The 21,135-nt window shown below is 42.1% G+C and overlaps 1 protein-coding gene across 5 annotated transcripts in view; it reads left to right on the top strand.

The window, feature by feature from the left end:
- LOC141191556 (uncharacterized) overlaps positions 1 to 14,787 on the top strand; it is a 209,418-nt gene extending 194,631 nt beyond the window's left edge. For 2 of the 5 annotated variants that reach the window (XM_073661466.1, XM_073661465.1), the window contains exons 2-7: positions 6,490 to 6,542; positions 7,038 to 7,585; positions 7,669 to 7,792; positions 7,876 to 7,973; positions 8,169 to 8,259; positions 12,553 to 14,787. In XM_073661466.1, coding sequence (XP_073517567.1) covers positions 7,331 to 7,585; positions 7,669 to 7,792; positions 7,876 to 7,973; positions 8,169 to 8,259; positions 12,553 to 13,982 — 1,998 coding nt within the window. In that variant the 5' untranslated portion in view covers positions 6,490 to 6,542; positions 7,038 to 7,330 and the 3' untranslated portion in view covers positions 13,983 to 14,787. Of the gene's footprint in view, positions 1 to 6,290; positions 6,543 to 7,037; positions 7,586 to 7,668; positions 7,793 to 7,875; positions 7,974 to 8,168; positions 8,260 to 12,552 lie in introns of those variants that run through there. The other 3 variants (XM_073661468.1, XM_073661464.1, XM_073661467.1) reach the window with 3 other exon arrangements.
- Positions 14,788 to 21,135: the final 6,348 nt, after the last annotated feature.

Raw genomic sequence — 21,135 nt, 5'->3', positions numbered from 1 at the left:
GTCTAGAAGAGTACCCCTGTAGTTTGTGTGCTAAATAGGCATAATTACAAAAAAACACAAAACATTCCTATTGGGATTTGAACCGAGCCATTGTAGTTTCAGAGGCTGATGCCTTACCATTGAGCTATCCAGCCATGACATAATGCCTGGGAGCTTTTCTTGTCTTATGAGATCAACCATGAAAATACCCAGGATGACTAAAAGTTATTGTGATTCTGATGTTTGAAGAAAGTCACACATCAAAATCACACATCATTTGAATTTGGCTTGGAGCAGGTATTTCTGAAAGTCCCAATCAGTTTCAGATACTGTAGGTTTGCACTGAAAATCATATAACCAAACCGAACGCTTAGCTTTTATCACCTGAGTTTATAGCTCAGTGGTTAGTGCACTGACTTCTGGACAGAATTTTGGGTTCAAGTCCCATCAGCGAACAGTGACTTTCTTTTATTATTATTACAGTTGTAAAAGTTACTTGCCAGGATCAATTGTCAAAATCACTTGTCAGACAGGGTATTTAGCCTCAGGCTGACATCATTCTGATGTTTGATTTTGATATCTGATTATGTCCTAAAATGGACACTGTACGGAAGAAGCATTCATAAAGTATTGTGCCTGCTATCTGATATATGTACTTATTGTCAAGTTCTTGTTAGGTAAGAAAAGTTTTTTTTGGACTTTGGGGGCCAATTACAGCTATTGCTGTGGGACCTGTGATTTTTATCTATACCACTGTTTATAGGATGTGTATAGGATAATAGAGTAAAATAAAGTTGTTATGGACATGATTTACCTAACATTGTGCAGTGAGTCTGTTTTCCCTATAGTGACCGATATTTCTTGTTATTAAAGCTGTGATATATTTTTTCATTTTAAACCTTTTTTTAACTTTTTTAAACAACTCTCCTTAGTGCGATCATACAACACAGAAGCCTCTGATTGCTCAGATAATGCACTGTTCTACTGTAGTGCCGTGTATTATCCCTGCCTGTCAGTGTAATACCAACAGCCTCATACACATGAGATAAATGTTGACTGATTGGTCATTAGGCAGATGACTATCTCTCCCGACTCTCCCATACACACAAATATTCCAGCTTTCCTGTGGTGTGTATGAGAGTCTCCTCCAGACTCCTCTAGCGGAGGATTATCTACAGGAAGAACAAACTTATTAGCCTCTGAAATTCTCTGCCCTGACATCATCTGACAGGAGGTCCCCAAATACATTATATAGTCAACCAAACCCCCAAAATCAGTGCTTTCATGCAACTTTAGTCTAATATTTATGGAGGCGTTAAAAGGTAACTTATTGGACGCTGCCTTTGGCCCGTCCTAATAGACTTTCATACATTGCAGGCCCAGACACTATTATTAGGCATTTTAAGTATCATAGTAACTAGGCAGCCCCATACTATTGAGCACTTGGGGGAGGAGGGGCACTGAGCCGGACTCTGTCAAACCTTCTTAGATGCCATGTTTCCTTTGGACAACAAGTGGTTAAACTGCCAGGGTTTTTGTTGTAGCCGCTCCTGTGCCATCCCTGCAGTGAACATCTATGTTCTGGTGCGCAAAAGTGTGAATTTTTTTTAAAACAAATGTTTAACGTGTTAAAAAATAACAAAATGTGTCTTTATGCTTTTTTTTTTTCAAATATCTTTTTAGTCAAGATTTTCAAACATTACAATACAGAAAAGATACAACTGAGTAAAACGTTTGACATTCCATGTCAGCATTACATCATATACATTATAACTTGTATAAGGAAAGGAAAAGAAGAGAAAAAAAGGAGGGGAGAGAGGAGGTAAATGTATTTAGTGGGGAAGTGGTGGAAAGGGTAGAAAAGAGAATATCTCCCACTGCAAACATTTGTACACACTGTTAATATACTTAAACCTTCAACTGGAATATGGGACCTGAAGAATCCCCAGCGTAGCCCCCAGATCCTCCAAACAATACCACTCAGTACAGGGCCACCAACAGGGCATTACTGCCCTTACTGGCGTATGGGGCCCGGTGCTCACCGGGCCCCTGGGAACTGAACTTGTGTCCTCACTTGGACACAGGTTCACTTTAAAGCTATTGCCGTGCGGGAGTCTTCCCGCATGTCAATAGTTAACGGCCACCAGCCAATCATAGGCCTCAGGCTGAAGTCACGCGCACGTCGCTGGTGTATGACGTCAGTTCCGGCCTGTGACATGGCAATACTCGTTTTACAATATTACAGTAAGTCCCCCCCCCCCCCCCCCCCCCCATGGAGACCTTTCTTTCTTTCTTTTTTTTATTTTATCCCCCCCCCTCTTTCCTTTCCTTTTCTTCCTTACTTTACTCCTTTTCTTTCCTTCCCCTACTCCCTTTCCTTCTCTTCCCCTTTTCTTCTTTCCTTCTTCCCTCTCCACTCCACCATGCAGTTTTTTACTCTACAGTAGTATATATAGGTGTTACTCTAATTAATCCTTTCCAACCATGGCTGCCATAATTTATGGAAGTATTCCTGCCTATTCTTCTTGGTGTAAATACTTTTTTCAAGTTGAATTATATAGTTCGTTTGGGCAATGAATTCACGTCTGGACGGGGGCTCTTCTCTAATCCAATATTTTGCAATCAATTTTCTGGCAATAAACAATAATCTCGCAATTGCTATTTTGGTTATGTTGTCTGTTTTTATTTCTAAACAAAATAGATTAGGGACAAACTTTTAATACCCTTTCTTCATTTTAATGGAATAATTAAATAAAAGTGAAAATTTATAACCTTATAGTGAGGGATATTATATGGGGTTTTCCCCATTTGGTTAATAATCGAGTGTACATCACTCCGGGCTATTGATAGTCCTATTTTGATTTTGGTAATTTTATTAATAGTTATTTTTATTTCTCAGTATAGTAGTGATAGGGAGGACCCAGGGTCAGCCCGCCAGAGCGTTACAAGAGGGAAGTAGAGAGGGGGAAGACATCACTACATGGGGGAAACCCCAAACCCTTAACAATTAACCACTTAACTGTTTATGCTCTGCAGTAAGTTGCCCTGCTAATAGTATTTGCACCACTGACCACGCTGTGGACTTCTCTTTTTTTCTGGTGAGTTGGACCTCAGAATATTAAGCTAAATTAAAAACTAAGGGAAAAGAAGAGACTCTTCCCGCACCTGGGTCAACCCGTTCACCAACAGGGTGCATGTAACTTCATAGCCTTAATCATTTATGTAGCATTAATGACTCTAAGAGCTTTATATACTATGTCTATAAATGCTACTGTGAATTATTTAGCAGCAATGTTCCTATGATAGAAAAGACAAAGAAAAAATATATAGCATCAACATTGAGACTGTTTTTCAAAGAGAACAATAAACAATATTGGTCCCTCTCATTAAAGCCAAGAAAAATAATGGAAGGGTATGTGCACACGATGCAGAAATGAAGCAGAAAATTTCTGCATCATTTCTGCATCTCCCTGGCAGAAAAAACGCATGCAGATTGTGCATGCGTTTTTCCTGCAGAATACATGCGGATCCACATGCAGATTCACATGCGTTTCCGCATGCAGATTGACAAGCGCTTTCCAGGCGATGTTAGCATCACCTGGAAAGTGCTTGACAACTAGGTCACACTATATAAATCCATGCAAACAGCATGGATTTATATAGTGTGACCCGAGAGAGTGTATATACTTACCTCCGATGGCCCGCGCTGTCCTGCTCACTCCGTTCTCCCTCGCCGGCAACTTTGAATTGAAAGACCTGCCGACGTCAGCGTCACGTGACCCGTCACATGACTCTGACGTCACCGCAGGTCCTACAACTCACTGCAAGTGCCGGGAAGCAAGCAGGAGCGGTGCGCGGGCCGACAGATGGTAAGAATACATTTCTTTTTTATTTTATTCTTTTTTTTACAGCTTTTTAATGGTACCTGGGTGTGGATGAGACTCTCCTCTCCTCCACACTCGGGTACCATCCGCACATTAGAACGCGCCAATAACGCAAGTACAAATGCTGTCTTGCGGAATTGGCGCGTTCTAATGCAAGTCAATGGCGGCGAAATCGCCGCGTTTCCGCAAAATTAATTGACATGCTGCGGATTTTTGACCGCAGCGTTAACGCTGCGGAAAAATCCGCATCATGGGCACAGCACATGCGGATTTCCATTGAGGAACATTGCTTCCCTTCTACCATGCGTTTTTCATGCGTTTCCGCGGCGTTTACGCAACTGCAAAAACGCCGCGGAAACGCATGAAATACGCATCGTGTGAACTCAGCCTAAATCTCTACATGAAGAATTAAGATGATGTAAACAAGCAATTCACTTCCTGACATGTAAACCAGTCGGAGACATAACTTTTTCAACATTTACGAATCTTTTGAATAGGCAGAAAAGAATGGCTGACTTGTGGAAAGTGATTACCATTCAAGTAGGTGATCTGCTCCGGTGTCTATGCTGTCCTTGGGCCTTTGGTGTTGAGTAGTGTCTGGCTTCTTCTCATTCACTTCTTTCCTAACCTCCATGTCTCGATGATTTGGAGAGTGAAGTGTCCATGTCCCTTTCAGCCTCTTGAGGCGACTTAAAAGTAATAACCTTTCCTGGAAAATTCTTAGTACAGCAGGATACTGGAGTGTGAACCTCCACTTTTACTGGAATAAAGTTAAACAGATTTTTTTTAAAGGACCTCTTGTGTTTGGTGACATCTTCCGAATAAAAAAGGGCTGGATGATTTCCTCACTACGCATAACATTGTGGGTTATAGTTAAATTAGTGACAAAATGTACAATTGGGGGAGGAAGGTTGAACTTGATGGACCTAGGTCTTTATTCAACCTATGTAACTATGTAATCTTCAAATAGTAAGAGCCGCATTACTTTCATTATCGAAAGGCGATAGTCATGCAAGGTGTGAGAAAGACTTGGTGCAACACAAAGGGAAGAGGAAAAGGGAGCCCAGACTCTATGGAAAGGGGGAAGTGGAGCCCTCCTAGGCTGATCTAGTATCACCCTGTCTCCACTAACGTCCCTACATTTTCTCTTCACCAATTGCCGCACGCAAACCTCACCCTGTCTTTCCCTGGTGTTTGGCCCTGGCTAGGGAAGGGAGCGGGATGAGCGCTAGTCAATCCCCACTGACTACTATTAATAACAAGGGGTAACAAACAAGGGAAGATAGCTTAGCTTTTAGTCAACTTCAGAGAGATGAATACCCGTCCTCATAGCTCCAGAGAGGATGAAGTAATGCACTTTGCTCCGAGCCTTCACAAAGGGTAATGTGAGTGTCGCCGGCACCTCCCTCTAGCAGACAGCAGGTATTTATACACCCAGGCCAGGGTGTTAATTAGCCAGAGGAAGATAGCCGCTGGGTCCTAGAGAGACAGCCTCTAAGAAGGTGTCTGTAATGCCAAACGTAGAGATCTCCTGCAACCAGCTGTAGGGCGACTGTCTGTCACTTCTGACACACCCGTGACAGTGATACCTTTTTCTGTAAGCTCTCATAATGTCTGCTTTGTCGTAATCTAAGAATTTCATTGTTGGTGAGAACGTATATCCAGTCCCACTCTCTGTGCTCTTTCAACTCTGCCGCTATGGCTGAGACCCAGTGATTGAGGCATATCTCTCTCACAGAGTCGCTGTAATTCTGAGGCAGGAACCGACTCCATTAGCCTTATTAGTCTCAAGTTACTGTGTCTGTATCTATTCTCTAGATCTTCCACCTTTTGGACTCTCTGTCACTTGTGATTAATTCGGACGAATGCAATCCAGTAAAACATTGGATTGCATTAGGTCCAGTGTTAATTTTTGAGTGTGTGCCCACATGCGTTTTTTTTTTCCAGCTCCGATCGGATTGCGATTGGACTATAAAAAAAAAATGCAATATGGTGCCATTGCATGCTGAATTCGGATCACACGCACCCATACAAGTCTATGGCTGCATGTGAAACATCGCACTGCACTCTGATATCACCCTAATGCATTGCGATTCCCGCCGGCACCAGCAAAAGATGAGATGGAGAAATTAATTTCTCCATCTTCTCCGCAACTGTGCTACAATCCTCTCATGTGAGAGGATCGGAGCACTGACACTCGGCTGTCGCTCACAGCAGAGCAGGAGCCGAGTGTCATTCGCATGTCGCTCTCGCATCGGATGCCACACGCTAATGGGACTCCGGCCTTTCACGGAGGCGGCTGGATTCTGTAGACATTTCTTTAACGTAACATAGTACATCGTAACATAGGTTAAATAAAGACCTAGGTCCATCAAGTTCAACCTTCTTTCCCCAATTGTACCCCCTACAGTAACACTACACTAACTTACTAACTAACTGGGACTAGGCCTCACAAATGTATTATTATTACCATTTTTATTATTGCTTCTCTTTTACAATTAAAAATAAACCAGTTTATAATTTTTTAATTAGTTTTATATTTTATGTTACTCTAGTGATTTAATAAAAGTATTAATAAAATCCCTATGTAAGTTTTCATTTAACTATTTGCATCTTTCAATTGCAGGACCCGTTGTTCAAGCTCTGCGATTCTATCTTTGTGGCCACCTAGTTCTCACTGTAAGTGGTTGAGGGAGGTTTGGATGGTTGCTCCAGAATCTTTTGAATATCAGGAGCAATTCTGCTTTCAACAGCCAGTTATTTATAGTCCAGCAAATTGGAGGGTACCTTTGTTAATGATGCATCCTCAGTATATTCACTGTTAGACGGAGGTAAAGCTGTTTGCGTTGCTGAGACGCATTCTGGGGTCAGCGCCATATTGTCCCGCCATCCGTTCGTCAAAGCAGATACTGGTTCATGGAAGAGTAGGGCAGGTTTGTCAAGGTTTTTACCCATTGGTAGGCTTGTCTAGGCCATTTATCGGTGCTTATGTCTGGTTTTATTTAAGTCGGGTGCACGAGCTTTTCACTTGCATCCTACTTGACTAGTGCCGTATACTGAAATCCAACTTATGCTTTTTGCATGTTTTTTTCTTTTTACAAAAATTGTTGGTGCTAATTTTCTTTTGAAACATTTTAATATCTGCTTTTTTCTGGTGTTTTTCTTGTAATATAGGAAAGCCTAAGGCCAGAAACAAACCCCATAAAACACTGTACATGGAGATTTTGGTATCTAATAATTTCTGTGCACTGTGTTTGTACAAACAAAAAAGCTTTTAGAAATGCCTCAGTGAAGATCTTCTATAGAAGAGAATTTTCCTCATTTACCGGTCAAAGATAGATATGGACAGAGACAAGATGGCGGAGAGGATATTACACCTCACCCTAGAGATCCTCTTCCGGCTTACTGGAGAGGTGAGAGATTCTGATGACGTCACATTACATCATTCTTATCTATGGGAATAACAGATGGACAGAACTGGAGAGGTGAGGACTCTGGAAATGTCTGTAGTGAGATTTATTAATGTGTCTTTCCATAACCAGGATTACACAGTAGTGAAGAAGACCTCTAGTGAGCGCTGTCAGGACCCTGTGTCTGAGGGATCGGGAAGACCCCTGAGCCCAATCACAGGGCCTCCACCTCAACCCCTGATACATGAGGACATCAATGACCAGAAGATCCTAGAACTCACCTACAAGATGATTGAGCTGCTGACTGGAGAGGTGACACTGCTGGGAATGCTGGGACATTATACAGTAATGCTATGAAGGGATTGGGGGGATGATTGTATCATTGTATCTGTCAGATTGCTATAAGGTGTCAGGATGTCGCCGTCTATTTCTCCATGGAGGAGTGGGAGTATTTAGAAGGACACAAAGATCTGTACAAGGACATCATGATGGAGGTTCCCCAGCCCCTCACATCACCAGGTAATAGACAGGACTAAATACACACGGCCTATAATTATCTGTATGTAAAGAATGAATTCAGTCCCTGTATGTGTTTCCTCCAGATCTATCCAGTAAGAGGACAACACCAGAGAGATGTCCCCGTCCTCTTCTTCCACAGGACAGTAAACAAGAAGTTCCCAATGTTCCTCAGGATCATCAGGTAGATGAAGAGAAGGTGTCATGAGATCTCCCTTATGATGTGTAGATAGCTGTGAAGGTCTTGTGCTCAGTCTTGTTTTATCCACCAGTATTATATGCTTTATACTTGTGTAATGAGAACGGTGGAGATGGCAGGATTAGAGCTGATCATAGATGTGACTTCTTCTGTCTGTGACTTTTACAATATTTGTCTCAGGGTGAAGATCTGACCCATATTAATACTACAGAGACATATGTGAGGGGTGATGAGCGGTGTAAAGAGGAGATTCCTACATATGACCACCCAGGTGAGTAGTAACCACTAAATGCTGAGAAGTCACAGATTCTTCTCAGTCACCGGCTGTGGCTGCTTTATCGGTGGTGTAGTCCGGCCGTATCACAATCGTGTGATCACCATTTTGCTTCTAGATCACAACATTCTCCTGCTGACCGTTACCTGTCCAGATCTGTAAACTATAAAGCCAAATGACAGTGTGCGTAGAATGTGCTGACAAGTTGGAAAATCACTTGAAGAAAAATATTATGATGGGCCTTTATTGAATGCTTTATTGAATAAGAAATATACCCCTCTTGTAAACAGAGCATAAGCCCAGAGCATGGGCCAACATTTCCACCGTTTTACCGGTCTTTTTCAAGGCAAATCCATCACTAAACAAAACAAACCAAAATTAATACAGGTATAACAGATATGGCAGGTTCTGCCTATTATAGGCTACAGAATATTATAGTGACAATTCCTAGAACCCCACCAAAAAAATAAATATAGAGGTAGAGGAGTGGTGTCAGAAGGATAAGCCAGGTGGACAATAGATCCTAGATAAGGTCCAACAGGGACGCGTGATATAGACAGAAACTATTAGAGTTATATATTGAGTTAATATTACCTAATATGAGGGTCTTTCTCAAACATCGCTAGAAGAAGAGAAATATACAAAGTTAGCCGTGCTGTACAAATATACATGAGGTCCTAAAAATTGACTGTACAGGAATAATATGTACAGAAATCATGGGGAACAAAAACCATATTACATTTATTCTATGCAACTACATGACATGAAGACAACAAAACAACGAAAAAGCAAACAAAAAAAATAAAGTAATAATTAGTGTTGAGCGAGTATGTTCTGTTCCGAGTATGCTCGGGCCATGCTCCAAGTAATTACAGCTGCTCGGTGATATGGTTGAATCGCTCCCGTGTGCATGATTTGCGACTGTTTGACAGTTTTAATACGTGGGAGGAATGTCTATTTCTTACACATTCTTCACATGTAATAAAGCTGTCAAACAGTCGCAAATCATGCACACGGGAGTGATTCAAACATATCACCGAGCAGCTATAAATACTCGGAGCTCGGCCTGAGCATACTCGGCGAAGGGGTTAATAGAACATACTCGCTCAATACTAGTAATAATGGATTCATATAGGGGTAAGAACAATAGGAACACTAAAAGCAAGAATTTGAGGGATAAGGACTAGAGCCAAACATATGTGCACATATACACTGTGTGCAGAATTATTAGGCAAGTTTTATTTTAGAGGATTATTTTTATTATTGATCAACAACTATGTTCTCAATCAACCCAAAAGACTCATAAATATCCAAGCTTAATATTTTTGGAAGTTGGAGTGGGTTTTTTTTAGATTTGGCTATCTTAGGAGGATATCTGTTTGTGCAGGTAACTATTACTGTGCAGAATTATTAGGCAACTTAATAAAAACCAAATATAATCCCATCTCACTTGTTTATTTTCACCAGGTAAACCAATATCAGTGCACAAAATTTAGAAATAAACATTTCTGACATGCGAAAACAAAAAAAATTAGTGATCAGTATAGCCACCTTTCTTTATGATGACACTCAACAGCCTTCCATCCATAGATTCTGTCAGTTGCTTGATCTGTTTTCGATCCACATTGCGTGCAGCAGCCACCACAGCCTCCCAGACACTGTTCCGAGAGGTGTACTGTTTTCCCTCCCTGTAGATCTCACAGTTTATGATGGACCACAGGTTCTCTATGGAGTTCAGATCAGGTGAACAAGGGGGCTGTGTCATTATTTTTTTCTTCTTTTAGACCTTTACTGGCCAGCCACGCTGAGGAGTAGTTGGATGCATGTGATGGAGCATTGTCCTGCATGAAAATTATCTTTTTCTTGAACGATACCGACTTCTTTCTTTACCACTGCTTGAAGAATTTGTCTTCCAGAAACTGGCAGTAGGTCTGGGAGTTGGGCTTCACTCCATCCTCAACCCGAAAAGGTCCCACAAGTTCATCTTTGATGATATCAGCCCATACCAGTACCCCACCTCCACCTTGCTGGCGTCTGAGTCGGAGTGGAGCTCTCTACCCTTTACTGATCCAGCCTCTGGCCCATCAAGAGTCACTCTCATTTCATCAGTCCATAAAACCTTTGAAAAATCAGTCTTAAGATGTTTCTTAGCCCATTCTTGATGTTTTATCTTATGTTTCTTGTTCAAAGGTGGTCGTTTTTCAGCCTTCCTTACCTTGGCCATGTCCCTGAATATCGCACACCTTGTGCTTTTTGATACTCCAGTAACGTTGCAGCTCTGAAATATGGCAAAACTGGTGGTGATTGGCATCTTGGCAGCTTCACTCTTGATTTTCCTCAATTCATGGGCAGTTATTTTGCGCCTTTTTTGGCCAACACGCTTCTTGCGACCCTGTTGGCTATTTGCCATGAAACGCTTGATTGTTCTGTGATCACGCTTCAAAAGTTTGGAAATTTCAAGACTGCCGCATCCCTCTGCAAGACATCTCACAATTTTGGACTTTTCAGAGCCCGTCAAATCTCTCTTCTGACCCATTTTGCCAAAGGAAAGGAAGTTGCCTAATAATTAAGCACACCTTATATAGGGTATTGATGTCATTAGTCAACACCCCTCCATATTACAGAGATGCACATCACCAGATTTACTTAATTGGTAGTTGGCTCTCAAGCCTATGCAGCTTGGAGTAGGACAACATGTATAAAAAGTATCATGTGATCAAAATACGCATTTGCTTAATAATTCTTCACGCGGTGTATATGTATCTAGGGAGGGTTTAGTTAATAGGTGAGACGGATATGTTCTGGAAGGGGGAGGGGGAAAGAAGACATTGAAATGGTACAAACCTAGGTATGGTAATGTCCGAAGTATAAGGAAGTTTTATGCTTGTTAGCAAAAATGTACTGTCCAACCGTGGTACGGTGGAGGCTGTTGGAAAAGACATAAACGTAGCTGAGATGTAATCAGTAGTATAAAGGAAAAGTGGACACCAGGAGTAATACTGACCATATGGAGCGTTGTCCAGGGGAGTTGGTGTGGAGCGCTGTGTGCACTTGCAGTGGTGCTCTGGTGCCATTGGTGTCAGTGGGAACGTGTATATACGCGCTTAGCTCGGTACTTCCGGTGTCAAGGCACCGGAAGTGACCCAGGATTGAGAGCCAGAACGAGGCTTCAGACGCAGTGTGTACCGAGCTAAGCGCGCATATACACGCTCCCACTGACACCAACGGCACCACAGCAAACGCACACAGCGCTCCACACTAACTCCCCTGGACAACGCTCCATATCGTCAGTATTATTATACAATATGGTTTTTGTTTTGTTTTTGTTCCCCATGATTTCTGTGCATATCATTCATGTATAGTCAGTTTTTAGGACCTCATGTATATTTGTATAGCACGGCTAATTTTGTATATATCTCTTATTCTAGCGATGTTTCAGAAAGACCCTGATAGGGTTGAAACGTAACCCAGCATATGGCTTTGTTCTGTCAAAATAAATCTATTACTAAGGATATCTCCATGAGTGCGGCTGATTATCTCTTATTTGGTGACTGAAGCAGGTGCAGATCCCAGAGGAGATGGGACACAACATTTACAGAAGCCCTAATATAATAAAATGTCAGAAAATCAGCAGTAGAAATCCCCATATAATGACTCCATTTTGGAAATTATAACCCTCATTGAATCAATCTTTAGAAGTTGTTACTATTTTGACTCCACAGGCATTTTCCGGAAATTAGCACTCACTGGATGTTTGAGAGTGAAAATTGCAAATATACCATTTTATTACCCAACACATAGTGCCCAGATTGTGCTGCAGGAGACACACACCGTAGATTAAGTGGGTTCTTCTCACTATAGTAATGCCAAATACATGGATGGTAAATGTGGTTTGGACGCACTGCAAGGCTCAGAAGTGAGGGGGAGATTTGACTTTGGGAGAGCGGATATTGCTGGATTGGTTTATGGAAGCCATGTTGCTTTTCAAGAGCCTTTGAGCCACTAGTGATGTGGAAACCCCCGTTTTTTTCCATTAACAGATGATGGATTTGAGTGGTATTATTTTCGCCTACATAACATTTTTTGGTGGCTTTTTATTGCATATTTGGGAGGCAGACTGAACAAAAAGTTGCACACCGTGCTCTACTGGTTCATCCTATGAGGTTTTCTTGGTGAATAATTCAATATGTTTTCATAACTTACCATTTTACAGTTTAAGTAGAAATGTTAAAAAATATAAAATTCAAAGATATTTTATTCTAAAATAATAATTGGTTTTATTCTTGGCAGATGACTGTACCAGGAGATCAGAGGGACAGCTGACATCTTCAATTTTTAAATCGGATAATCTTGAGATCCCACAACAGACAACTGAAGTGAATGCCATTACTCCAGATATACCATCATCCCTTCACAGCAAAGATCTGTCATCTGATCCTCTGAAACACGTCATGTCTTCTGATTCATTACCGAATACTAAGGAAAATCAAAGTCACAAAATAAGCATTAAAAAACAAACTGCTCCTAATTCAAAGAAGCCATTTTCAAGTTCAGAATATGGAAATGGTTTTCCCCTCGAAAAGTCTTCTCTTAAACATCAAAAAATTCAAACAGCAGAGAACAGATTTTCTTGTCACAAGTATGGGAAATGTTTTAACCAGAAATCAGATTTGGTTAATCACCAGAGAACTCACACAGGGGAGAAGCCTTTTTCCTGTTCAGAATGTGGGAAATGTTTTAACCTGAAATCAGATTTGGTTAGGCACCAAAGAATTCACACAGGGGAGAAGCCTTTTTCATGTTCAGAATGTGGGAAATGTTTTAACCGGAAAGCGCATCATGAAATGCACCAGAGAACCCACACAGGGGAGAAGCCTTTTTCCTGTTCAGAATGTGGGAAATGTTTTAATCGGAAATGCAGTCTTTTTATACACCAGGGAACTCACACAGGAGAGAAGTCCTTTTCATGTTCAGAATGTGGGAAATGTTTCACACTGAAAGGGAATTTTGTTATACACCAAAGAACTCACACAGGAGAGAAGCCTTTTTCATGTTCAGAATGTGGGAAATGTTTTAACCTGAAATCAGATTTAGTTAGGCACCAAAGAATTCACACAGGGGAGAAGCCTTTTTCATGTTCAGAATGTGGGAAATGTTTTAACCGGAAAGCGCATCTTGAAATGCACCAGAGAACCCACACAGGGGAGAAGCCTTTTTCTTGTTCAGAATGTGGGAAATGTTGTAACCTGAAATCAGATTTGGTTAAGCACCAGAGAATTCACACAGGGGAGAAACCTTTTTCCTGTTCAGAATGTGGGAAATGTTTTAACCGGAAATGCAGTCTTTTTATACACCAGGGAACTCACACAGGAGAGAAGCCCTTTTCATGTTCAGAATGTGGGAAATGTTTTAACCGGAAAGCGCATCTTGGAAGACACCAGAGAACCCACATAGGAGAGAAGCCTTTTTCATGTTCAGAATGTGGGAAATGTTTTAACCGCAAAGGACATCTTGGAAGACACCAGAGAACCCACACAGGAGAGAAGCCTTTTTCATGTTCAGAATGTGGGAAATGTTTTAACCGGAAAGCGCATCTTGAAAGACACCAGAGAACCCACACAGGAGAGAAGCCTTTTTCATGTTCAGAATGTGGGAAATGTTTTAGCTGTCAATCAGCTTTTGTTAAGCACCAGAGAACCCACACAGGGGTTGTCCACTAGTAGGGCAACCCCTTCTCATTCCTCATGTTTGGTCTTGTTAAAATATAAACACTTAAACAAACCTCCCATGACGGCACAATTCCAGCGGTGTCAGGATTCTCATTCCCGGGGCTCATGTGAAGTTGTTACATCACGTGGGCCCTGTGCCCAATCAGCCCTGGCTTCACTGTCCCCGCCTTCAGACGTATTGAACATCAACAGGAAGCCAGGGCTGCAGCTTCTCTCTGACTTCGTCTCATTGTTCGATTTGTCCGAAAGTGAGAACAGTGATGCCAGCGCTGATTGGATGCAGGGCTCACATGACATAACAACCTTACATGAGCCCCCGGAACGCAAGTGCTGACACCGCTGGAACATCGCCGGCATGGGAGGTTAATATCTCACACACAGAGAAGCCATTATCATACCTAGATTGTAAAAAATTAATTACTGGAAAATCATATTTTGTTAACCATCAAAAATAACCCAGACGTGGAGAAACTATATATTTTATTTACGAATTGTAGAAAAACACATAAGACCGTCATATAATTAAATGAGAAAGGAAAATTACTTTAGAACTTACCGTATTTCTTGGACTATAAGACACTTTTTTCTTCAATCAGATCATTTTTATTAAGAAAATGACACAATAACGTTTTACAAAGAAAGATCAGTAGAACAAAGAGAGATTCAATGTTACATGGTATCATTATATATTATTGTTATACATAAAATACAATAAAATTGTCATCTGCTTCCAAGGATACGATTTTTTTCATTCAAACAAACTAATACCCCCCCCCCAATAACACTCCAGAGAAATCTATATTCATATGATTATTACTTTTTTATGATATGTATACATTAGAATATCTGCCATTCAGTTAGAATAATTCGTTTGCATGTGGACTGAACATACTTATATCTTTTAACCTGGAATGATCATACCACAAGTGTTCATGAAACCAGAAATTGCCATGTTATTTCTCAGGAGTACTCCAGATGGCAGGTCTGGAATATTCAACCAGGGTCCGCAGATGTTGTCAAATTTCTTGGTTGCTTTTCTCTTTATATACCTTTATTTCTAACCAAATAATATTGTTTAGCTTATTTATTAACTTATAAATTGTCGGTGGTTGAGCGTCTAGCCAATGTTGTGCAATAAGTTTGCGTGCTTGATACAATGTTCGCAAAAGACCTATAGCCATCGGGGATTCAAAATCGACAGATTCTCTCCAATATACCAATATGCATATTTTGGGCTCTGCTTGGATTTGCACACCAAATACCCTTTATTAAAGATAGTGTTTTTCCAGTAGGAGCCCAATCTACAGACCTCCCAGAACGTGTAACAAATGCGCATCTCCTGTTGCACATCTTAGACAATCTGCATTTGGACATGGTCCAATTCTAAATAGAAGGCTCGATGTTCTATACAGTGGGTAAGGAAAGACCCCTTTACATTTTTCACTCTGTTTCATTGCAGCCATTTGGCAAATTCTAAAAAGTTCATTTTTTTTCTCATTAAAGTACACTCTGCACCCCATCTTGACTGAAAAAAAAACAGAAATGTAGACATTTTTTAAAATGTATTAAAAAAGAAAAACTGAAATATCACATGGTCATAAGTATTCAGACCCTTTGCGCAGTATTGAGTAGAAGCCCCCCTTTGAGCTAGTACAGCCATGAGTCTTCTTGGGAATGATGCAACAAGTTTTTCACACATGGATTTGGGGATCCTCTGCCATTCTTCCTTGCAGATCCTCTCCAGTTCCGTCAGGTTGGATGGTGAATGTTGGTGGACAGCCATTTTCAGGTCTCTCCAGAGATGCTCAATTGGGTCTAGGTCATGGCTCTGGCTGGGCCAGTCAAGAATGGTCACAGATTTGTTCTGAAGCCACTCCTTTGTTATTTTAGCTGTGTGCTTCGGGTCATTGTCTTGTTGGAAGGTGAATCTTCGGCCAAGTCTGAGGTCCAGAGCACTCTGGAAGAGGTTTTCATCCAGGATATCTCTGTACTTGGCCGCATTCGTGTTTCTTTTAATTGCAACCAGTCGTCCTGTCCCTGCAGTTGAAAAAACACCCCCATAGCATGATGCTGCCACCACCATGTTTCACTGTTGGGATTGTATTGGGCTGGTGATGAGCAGTGCCTGGTTTTATCCACACATACCGCTTAGGATTATCATCAAAAAGTTCTATCTTCGTCTCATCACACCAGAGAATCTTATTTCTCATAGTCTGGGAGTCCTTCATGTGTTTTTGAGCAAACTCTATGCGGGCTTTCATATGTCTTGCACTGAGGAGAGGCTTCCATCGGGCCACTCTGCCATAAAGGCCCGACTGGTGGAGGGCTGCAGTGATAGTTGACTTTGTGGAACTTTCTCCCATCTCCCTACTGCATCTCTGGAGCTCAGCCACAGTGGGGGTTCTTCTTTACCTTTCTCAATAAGGCTCTTCTCCCACGATTGCTCAGTTTGGCTGGACGGCCAGGTCTAGGAAGGCTTCTGGTGGTCCCAAACTTCTTCGATTTAAGGATTATGGAGGCCACTGTGCTCTTAGGAACCTTGAGTAATGCAGAAATTCTTTTGTAACCTTGGCCAGATCTGTGCCTTGCCACAATTCTGTCTCTGAGCTCCTTGGGCAGTTCCTTTGAGCTCATGATTTTCATATGGTCTGACATGCACTGTGAGCTGTGGGGTCTTATATAGACAGGTGTGTGCCTTTCCAAATCAAGTCCTATCAGTTTAATTAAACACAGCTGGACTCCAATGAAGGAGTAGAACCATCTCAAGGAGGATCTCAAGGAAATGTACAGCATGTGACGTAAATATGAGTGTCTGAGCAAAGGGTGTGAATACTTATGACCACGTGATATTTCAGTTTTTCTTGTTTAATAAATTTGCAAAAATTTCTACATTTCTGTTTTCTTTCAGACAAGATGGGGTGCAGAGTGTACTGTAATGCGAAAAAAATGAACTTTTTAGAATTTACCAAATGGCTGCAATGAAACAAAGAGTGAAAAATGTAAAGGGGTCTGAATACTTTCCGTACTCACTATATGTATCAAATTCTTCTCTCAGACTTTTGACAAAGTCTAACAAAGACTGAAGTAAAACTACAGCAGTATTTACATGCCTCTTGAAGGGACAGATTGGTTTTATGAAACCGATCCAAAATCTCATGCCTCCCTAGAAGAATGAGGATATGTGCACACGATGCTGAAATGCTCAGGATTTTTTCCTGAGCATTTCTGCATCTCCCTGGCAGGAAAAAACGCATGCGGATTGTACATGGATTTATATAGTGTGTGAATGTCAAAAAATAAAAAATAAATATATACTTTACCCTCTGATGGCCCCCGGTGTCTTGCTTCGCTCGGTCCCGGCTACCGGCAGTGAAGACTGAAGGATCTGCCGACGTCAGCGTCACATGACCCGTCACATGACTCTGACGTCAGCGAAGGTCCTTCTTCATTCAACCGCGAAGTGCGGGGAACCAAGCAGGAGCGCTGCGCGGGCCGTCAGAGGGTGAGTATATATATATTTTTTATTTTATTCTTTTTTTTTTTTAATGGTACCTGGGTATGGATGAGAGTCCTCTCATCCACACCCGGGTACCATCCGCACATTAGACCGCATGAAAAGCGCATCAACATATACAGTGATGCGGATTCCATGCGGTCTAATGCAAGTCAATGGCGCCAAAAAAGCAGCATTTCCGCAAAATTAATTGACATGCTGCGGATTTTTGAGCGCAGCGTTTACGCTGTGGAAAAATCTGCATCATGGGCACAGCACATGCGGATTTCAATTGGGGAACATTGCTGCCCTTCTACCATGCATTTTTAATGCCTTTCCGCGGCGTTTACGCAACTGCAAAAACGCCGCGGAAACGCATTAAAAACGCATCATGTGAACTCAGCCTCAAGGGAGAATCAAGGTCACTGAATTTCTCACCCAAAGCCTCAGACTTTACATGAACTGAAGTCAGGGTCTGTAGCTATGCTGTCTATAAGATTACATATTGGCTGGATCCTTTGTAGAAAGCTAAACCTGCTTCATATCTTGCTGACCGCCTTGTGGTAGAAAGCGATTTCACAACTGGTAACCAGAGAGGTTATAATTTTATTATCAGCAGATGTTGAAAAAAATACATACAGATTTTTAACACTTTGGAACAACTTTATGTCTCTGGAATAGTTTCATCACTATTTTTCCTGCCAGGTTAAGGGAATGGGCCGCACAGGGAATGAATTCCTAACATGTGCTTGGACCCCATTGTACTTCCCACTCATATTGGCAGCATTATCATAAGACTGACCCCTACAATCTTTAATATTAATACCATTTTTACAAGGCATACCAACAATCACCTCGGCTATTGGTTTGCCAGTGTGACCAATAACAGGAATGAATTGTAGAAATCTTTCAAGGAGTCCAGTGGGCAAAACATATCGGACAATAAATGTTAGCTGGTCACAGTTGGAAACATCTGGTGTAGAGGGATCTTTTTAAGACTTTACTCCAATATAATTTTTCACTTCCCATTTGCACAGCCCAATATCTGATGGAAACTCTGAAGCAGCTTCCACCCCTTCCTGAGCACACGCCATTTCGTCAATGCCATTTTCTGGCTCTGCGTCAGATGTTTGGGGCACTGCAATGAAATAATCCGCGTGCTCAGAGCAGTGAGATGGAGATGGACATTTTCTGGCTCTGCATCAGATGTTTGGGGCACTACAATGAAATAATCCGCGTGCTCAGAGCAGTGAGATGGAGATGGACATTTTCTGGCTCTGCGTCAGATGTTTGGGGCACTACAATGAAATAATCCGCGTGCTCAGAGCAGTGAGATGGAGATGGACATTTTCTGGCTCTGCGTCAGATGTTTGCGGCACTGCAATGAAATATTCCGCGTGCTCGGAGCAGTGAGATGGAGATGGACATTTTCTGGCTCAGCTTCAGATGTTTGCGGCACTACAATGAAATAATCCGCGTGCTCAGAGCAGTGAGATGGAGATGGACATTTTCTGGCTCTGCGTCAGATGTTTGGGGCGCTACAATGAAATAATCCGCGTGCTCAGAGCAGTGAGATGGAGATGGACATTTTCTGGCTCTGCGTCAGATGTTTGGGGCACTACAATGAAATAATCCGCGTGCTCAGAGCAGTGAGATGGAGATGGACATTTTCTGGCTCTGCGTCAGATGTTTGCGGCACTACAATGAAATAATCCGCGTGCTCGGAGCAGTGAGATGGAGATGGACATTTTCTGGCTCTGCGTCAGATGTTTGCGGCACTACAATGAAATAATCCGCGTGCTCAGAGCAGTGAGATGGAGATGGACATTTTCTGGCTCTGCGTCAGATGTTTGCGGCACTACAATGAAATAATCCGCGTGCTCGGAGCAGTGAGATGGAGATGGACATTTTCTGGCTCTGCGTCAGATGTTTGCGGCACTACAATGAAATAATCCGCGTGCTCAGAGCAGTGAGATGGAGATGGACATTTTCTGGCTCTGCGTCAGATGTTTGCGGCACTACAATGAAATAATCCGCGTGCTCAGAGCAGTGAGATGGAGATGGACATTTTCTGGCTCTGCGTCAGATGTTTGCAGCACTACAATGAAATAATCCGCGTGCTCGGAGCAGTGAGATGGAGATGGACATTTTCTGGCTCTGCGTCAGATGTTTGCGGCACTACAATGAAATAATCCGAGTGCTCAGAGCAGTGAGATGGAGATGGACATTTTCTGGCTCTGCGTCAGATGTTTGGGGCACTACAATGAAATAATCCGAGTGCTCAGAGCAGTGAGATGGAGATGGACATTTTCTGGCTCTGCGTCAGATGTTTGCGGCACTACAATGAAATAATCCGCGTGCTCGGAGCAGTGAGATGGAGATGGACATTTTCTGGCTCTGCGTCAGATGTTTGGGGCACTACAATGAAATAATCCACCTGCTCGGAGCAGTGAGATGGAGATGGACATTTTCTGGCTCTACGTCAGATGTTTGGGGCACTACAATGAAATAATCCGCGTGCTCAGAGCAGTGAGATGGAGATGGACATTTTCTGGCTCTGCGTCAGATGTTTGCGGCACTACAATGAAATAATCCGCGTGCTCAGAGCAGTGAGATGGAGATGGACATTTTCACAGCTGTTGTTATTGACATCACATTCAGTCGGCCAATCAGATTCTGTAGATTTTCTTTTAAAGAAAGTCTGTAACTTGAGGAATTTTACAAATCTCTTCATTTATTTGTGGAGCTTTCTGTCGCTGCTCTTTTCTTTTCTGAGCACCCGATTTTAGTGAAGAATGCATCTACAGACATAGGACAATAAAGTATAAGAATAGTTATAACAACTAAAAATGGCTGCCGTCAGTCCGTGTGTTTTGTGAGTAACTTACAGTTTGTCTGGTACTTTGAGGATGAAGAGGATAAAAGAAATGATGCAAAAACTAAGTTTTCTATAACAACATCTGCTTACACCTGGTGAATCTGATGGTGTCGTGTGTGTACTTGTGAAACACTTACTAGAAAGTCACTGGGTCTCTGTTCCTCTCTAGTTTTGTCTTTCTCCGAGCTTCTTGCTCCTGACACCTGTTCCATTGGTCAAAGCATGAGAGAAGTTCCTGTAGACCAGGGGTCTCAAACTCAGCTGGGCATATGGGCCGCACACGGAAAAACATTTAATTTGGGGGGCCGCATTATTTGTATGACAAAGTGACATTTTTAGTGATACCATTTTAATTTCTATACACCTTTTGAACTGGTCCTCATCTTGCAGACATGGTCTCCCATCCAGGTTCCCCATATTGCAGACATGGTCACCCATCCAGGTCCTTCATATTGCAGACATGGGCCCCCATCCAGGTCCTTCATATTGCAGACATGGGCCCCCATCCAGGTCCTTCATATTGCAGACATGGTCTCCCATCCAGGTCCCCCATATTGCAGACATGGTCTCCCATCCAGGTCCCCCATATTGCAGACATGGTCTCCCATCCAGGTCCCCCATATTGCAGACATGGTCTCCCATCCAGGTCCCCCATATTGCAGACATGGTCTCCCATCCAGGTCCCCCATATTGCAGACATGGTCTTCCATTCAGGTCCCCCATATTGCAGACATGGTCTTCCATTCAGGTCCCCCATATTGCAGACATGGTCT

Source organism: Phyllobates terribilis, unplaced genomic scaffold (assembly GCF_046119375.1).
Source record: "Phyllobates terribilis strain yellow unplaced genomic scaffold, ASM4611937v1 Scaffold_47__1_contigs__length_9908305, whole genome shotgun sequence".
NCBI classification, from domain to species: Eukaryota; Metazoa; Chordata; class Amphibia; order Anura; family Dendrobatidae; genus Phyllobates; species Phyllobates terribilis.
This window is presented reverse-complemented; position numbering and strand designations above follow the sequence as displayed.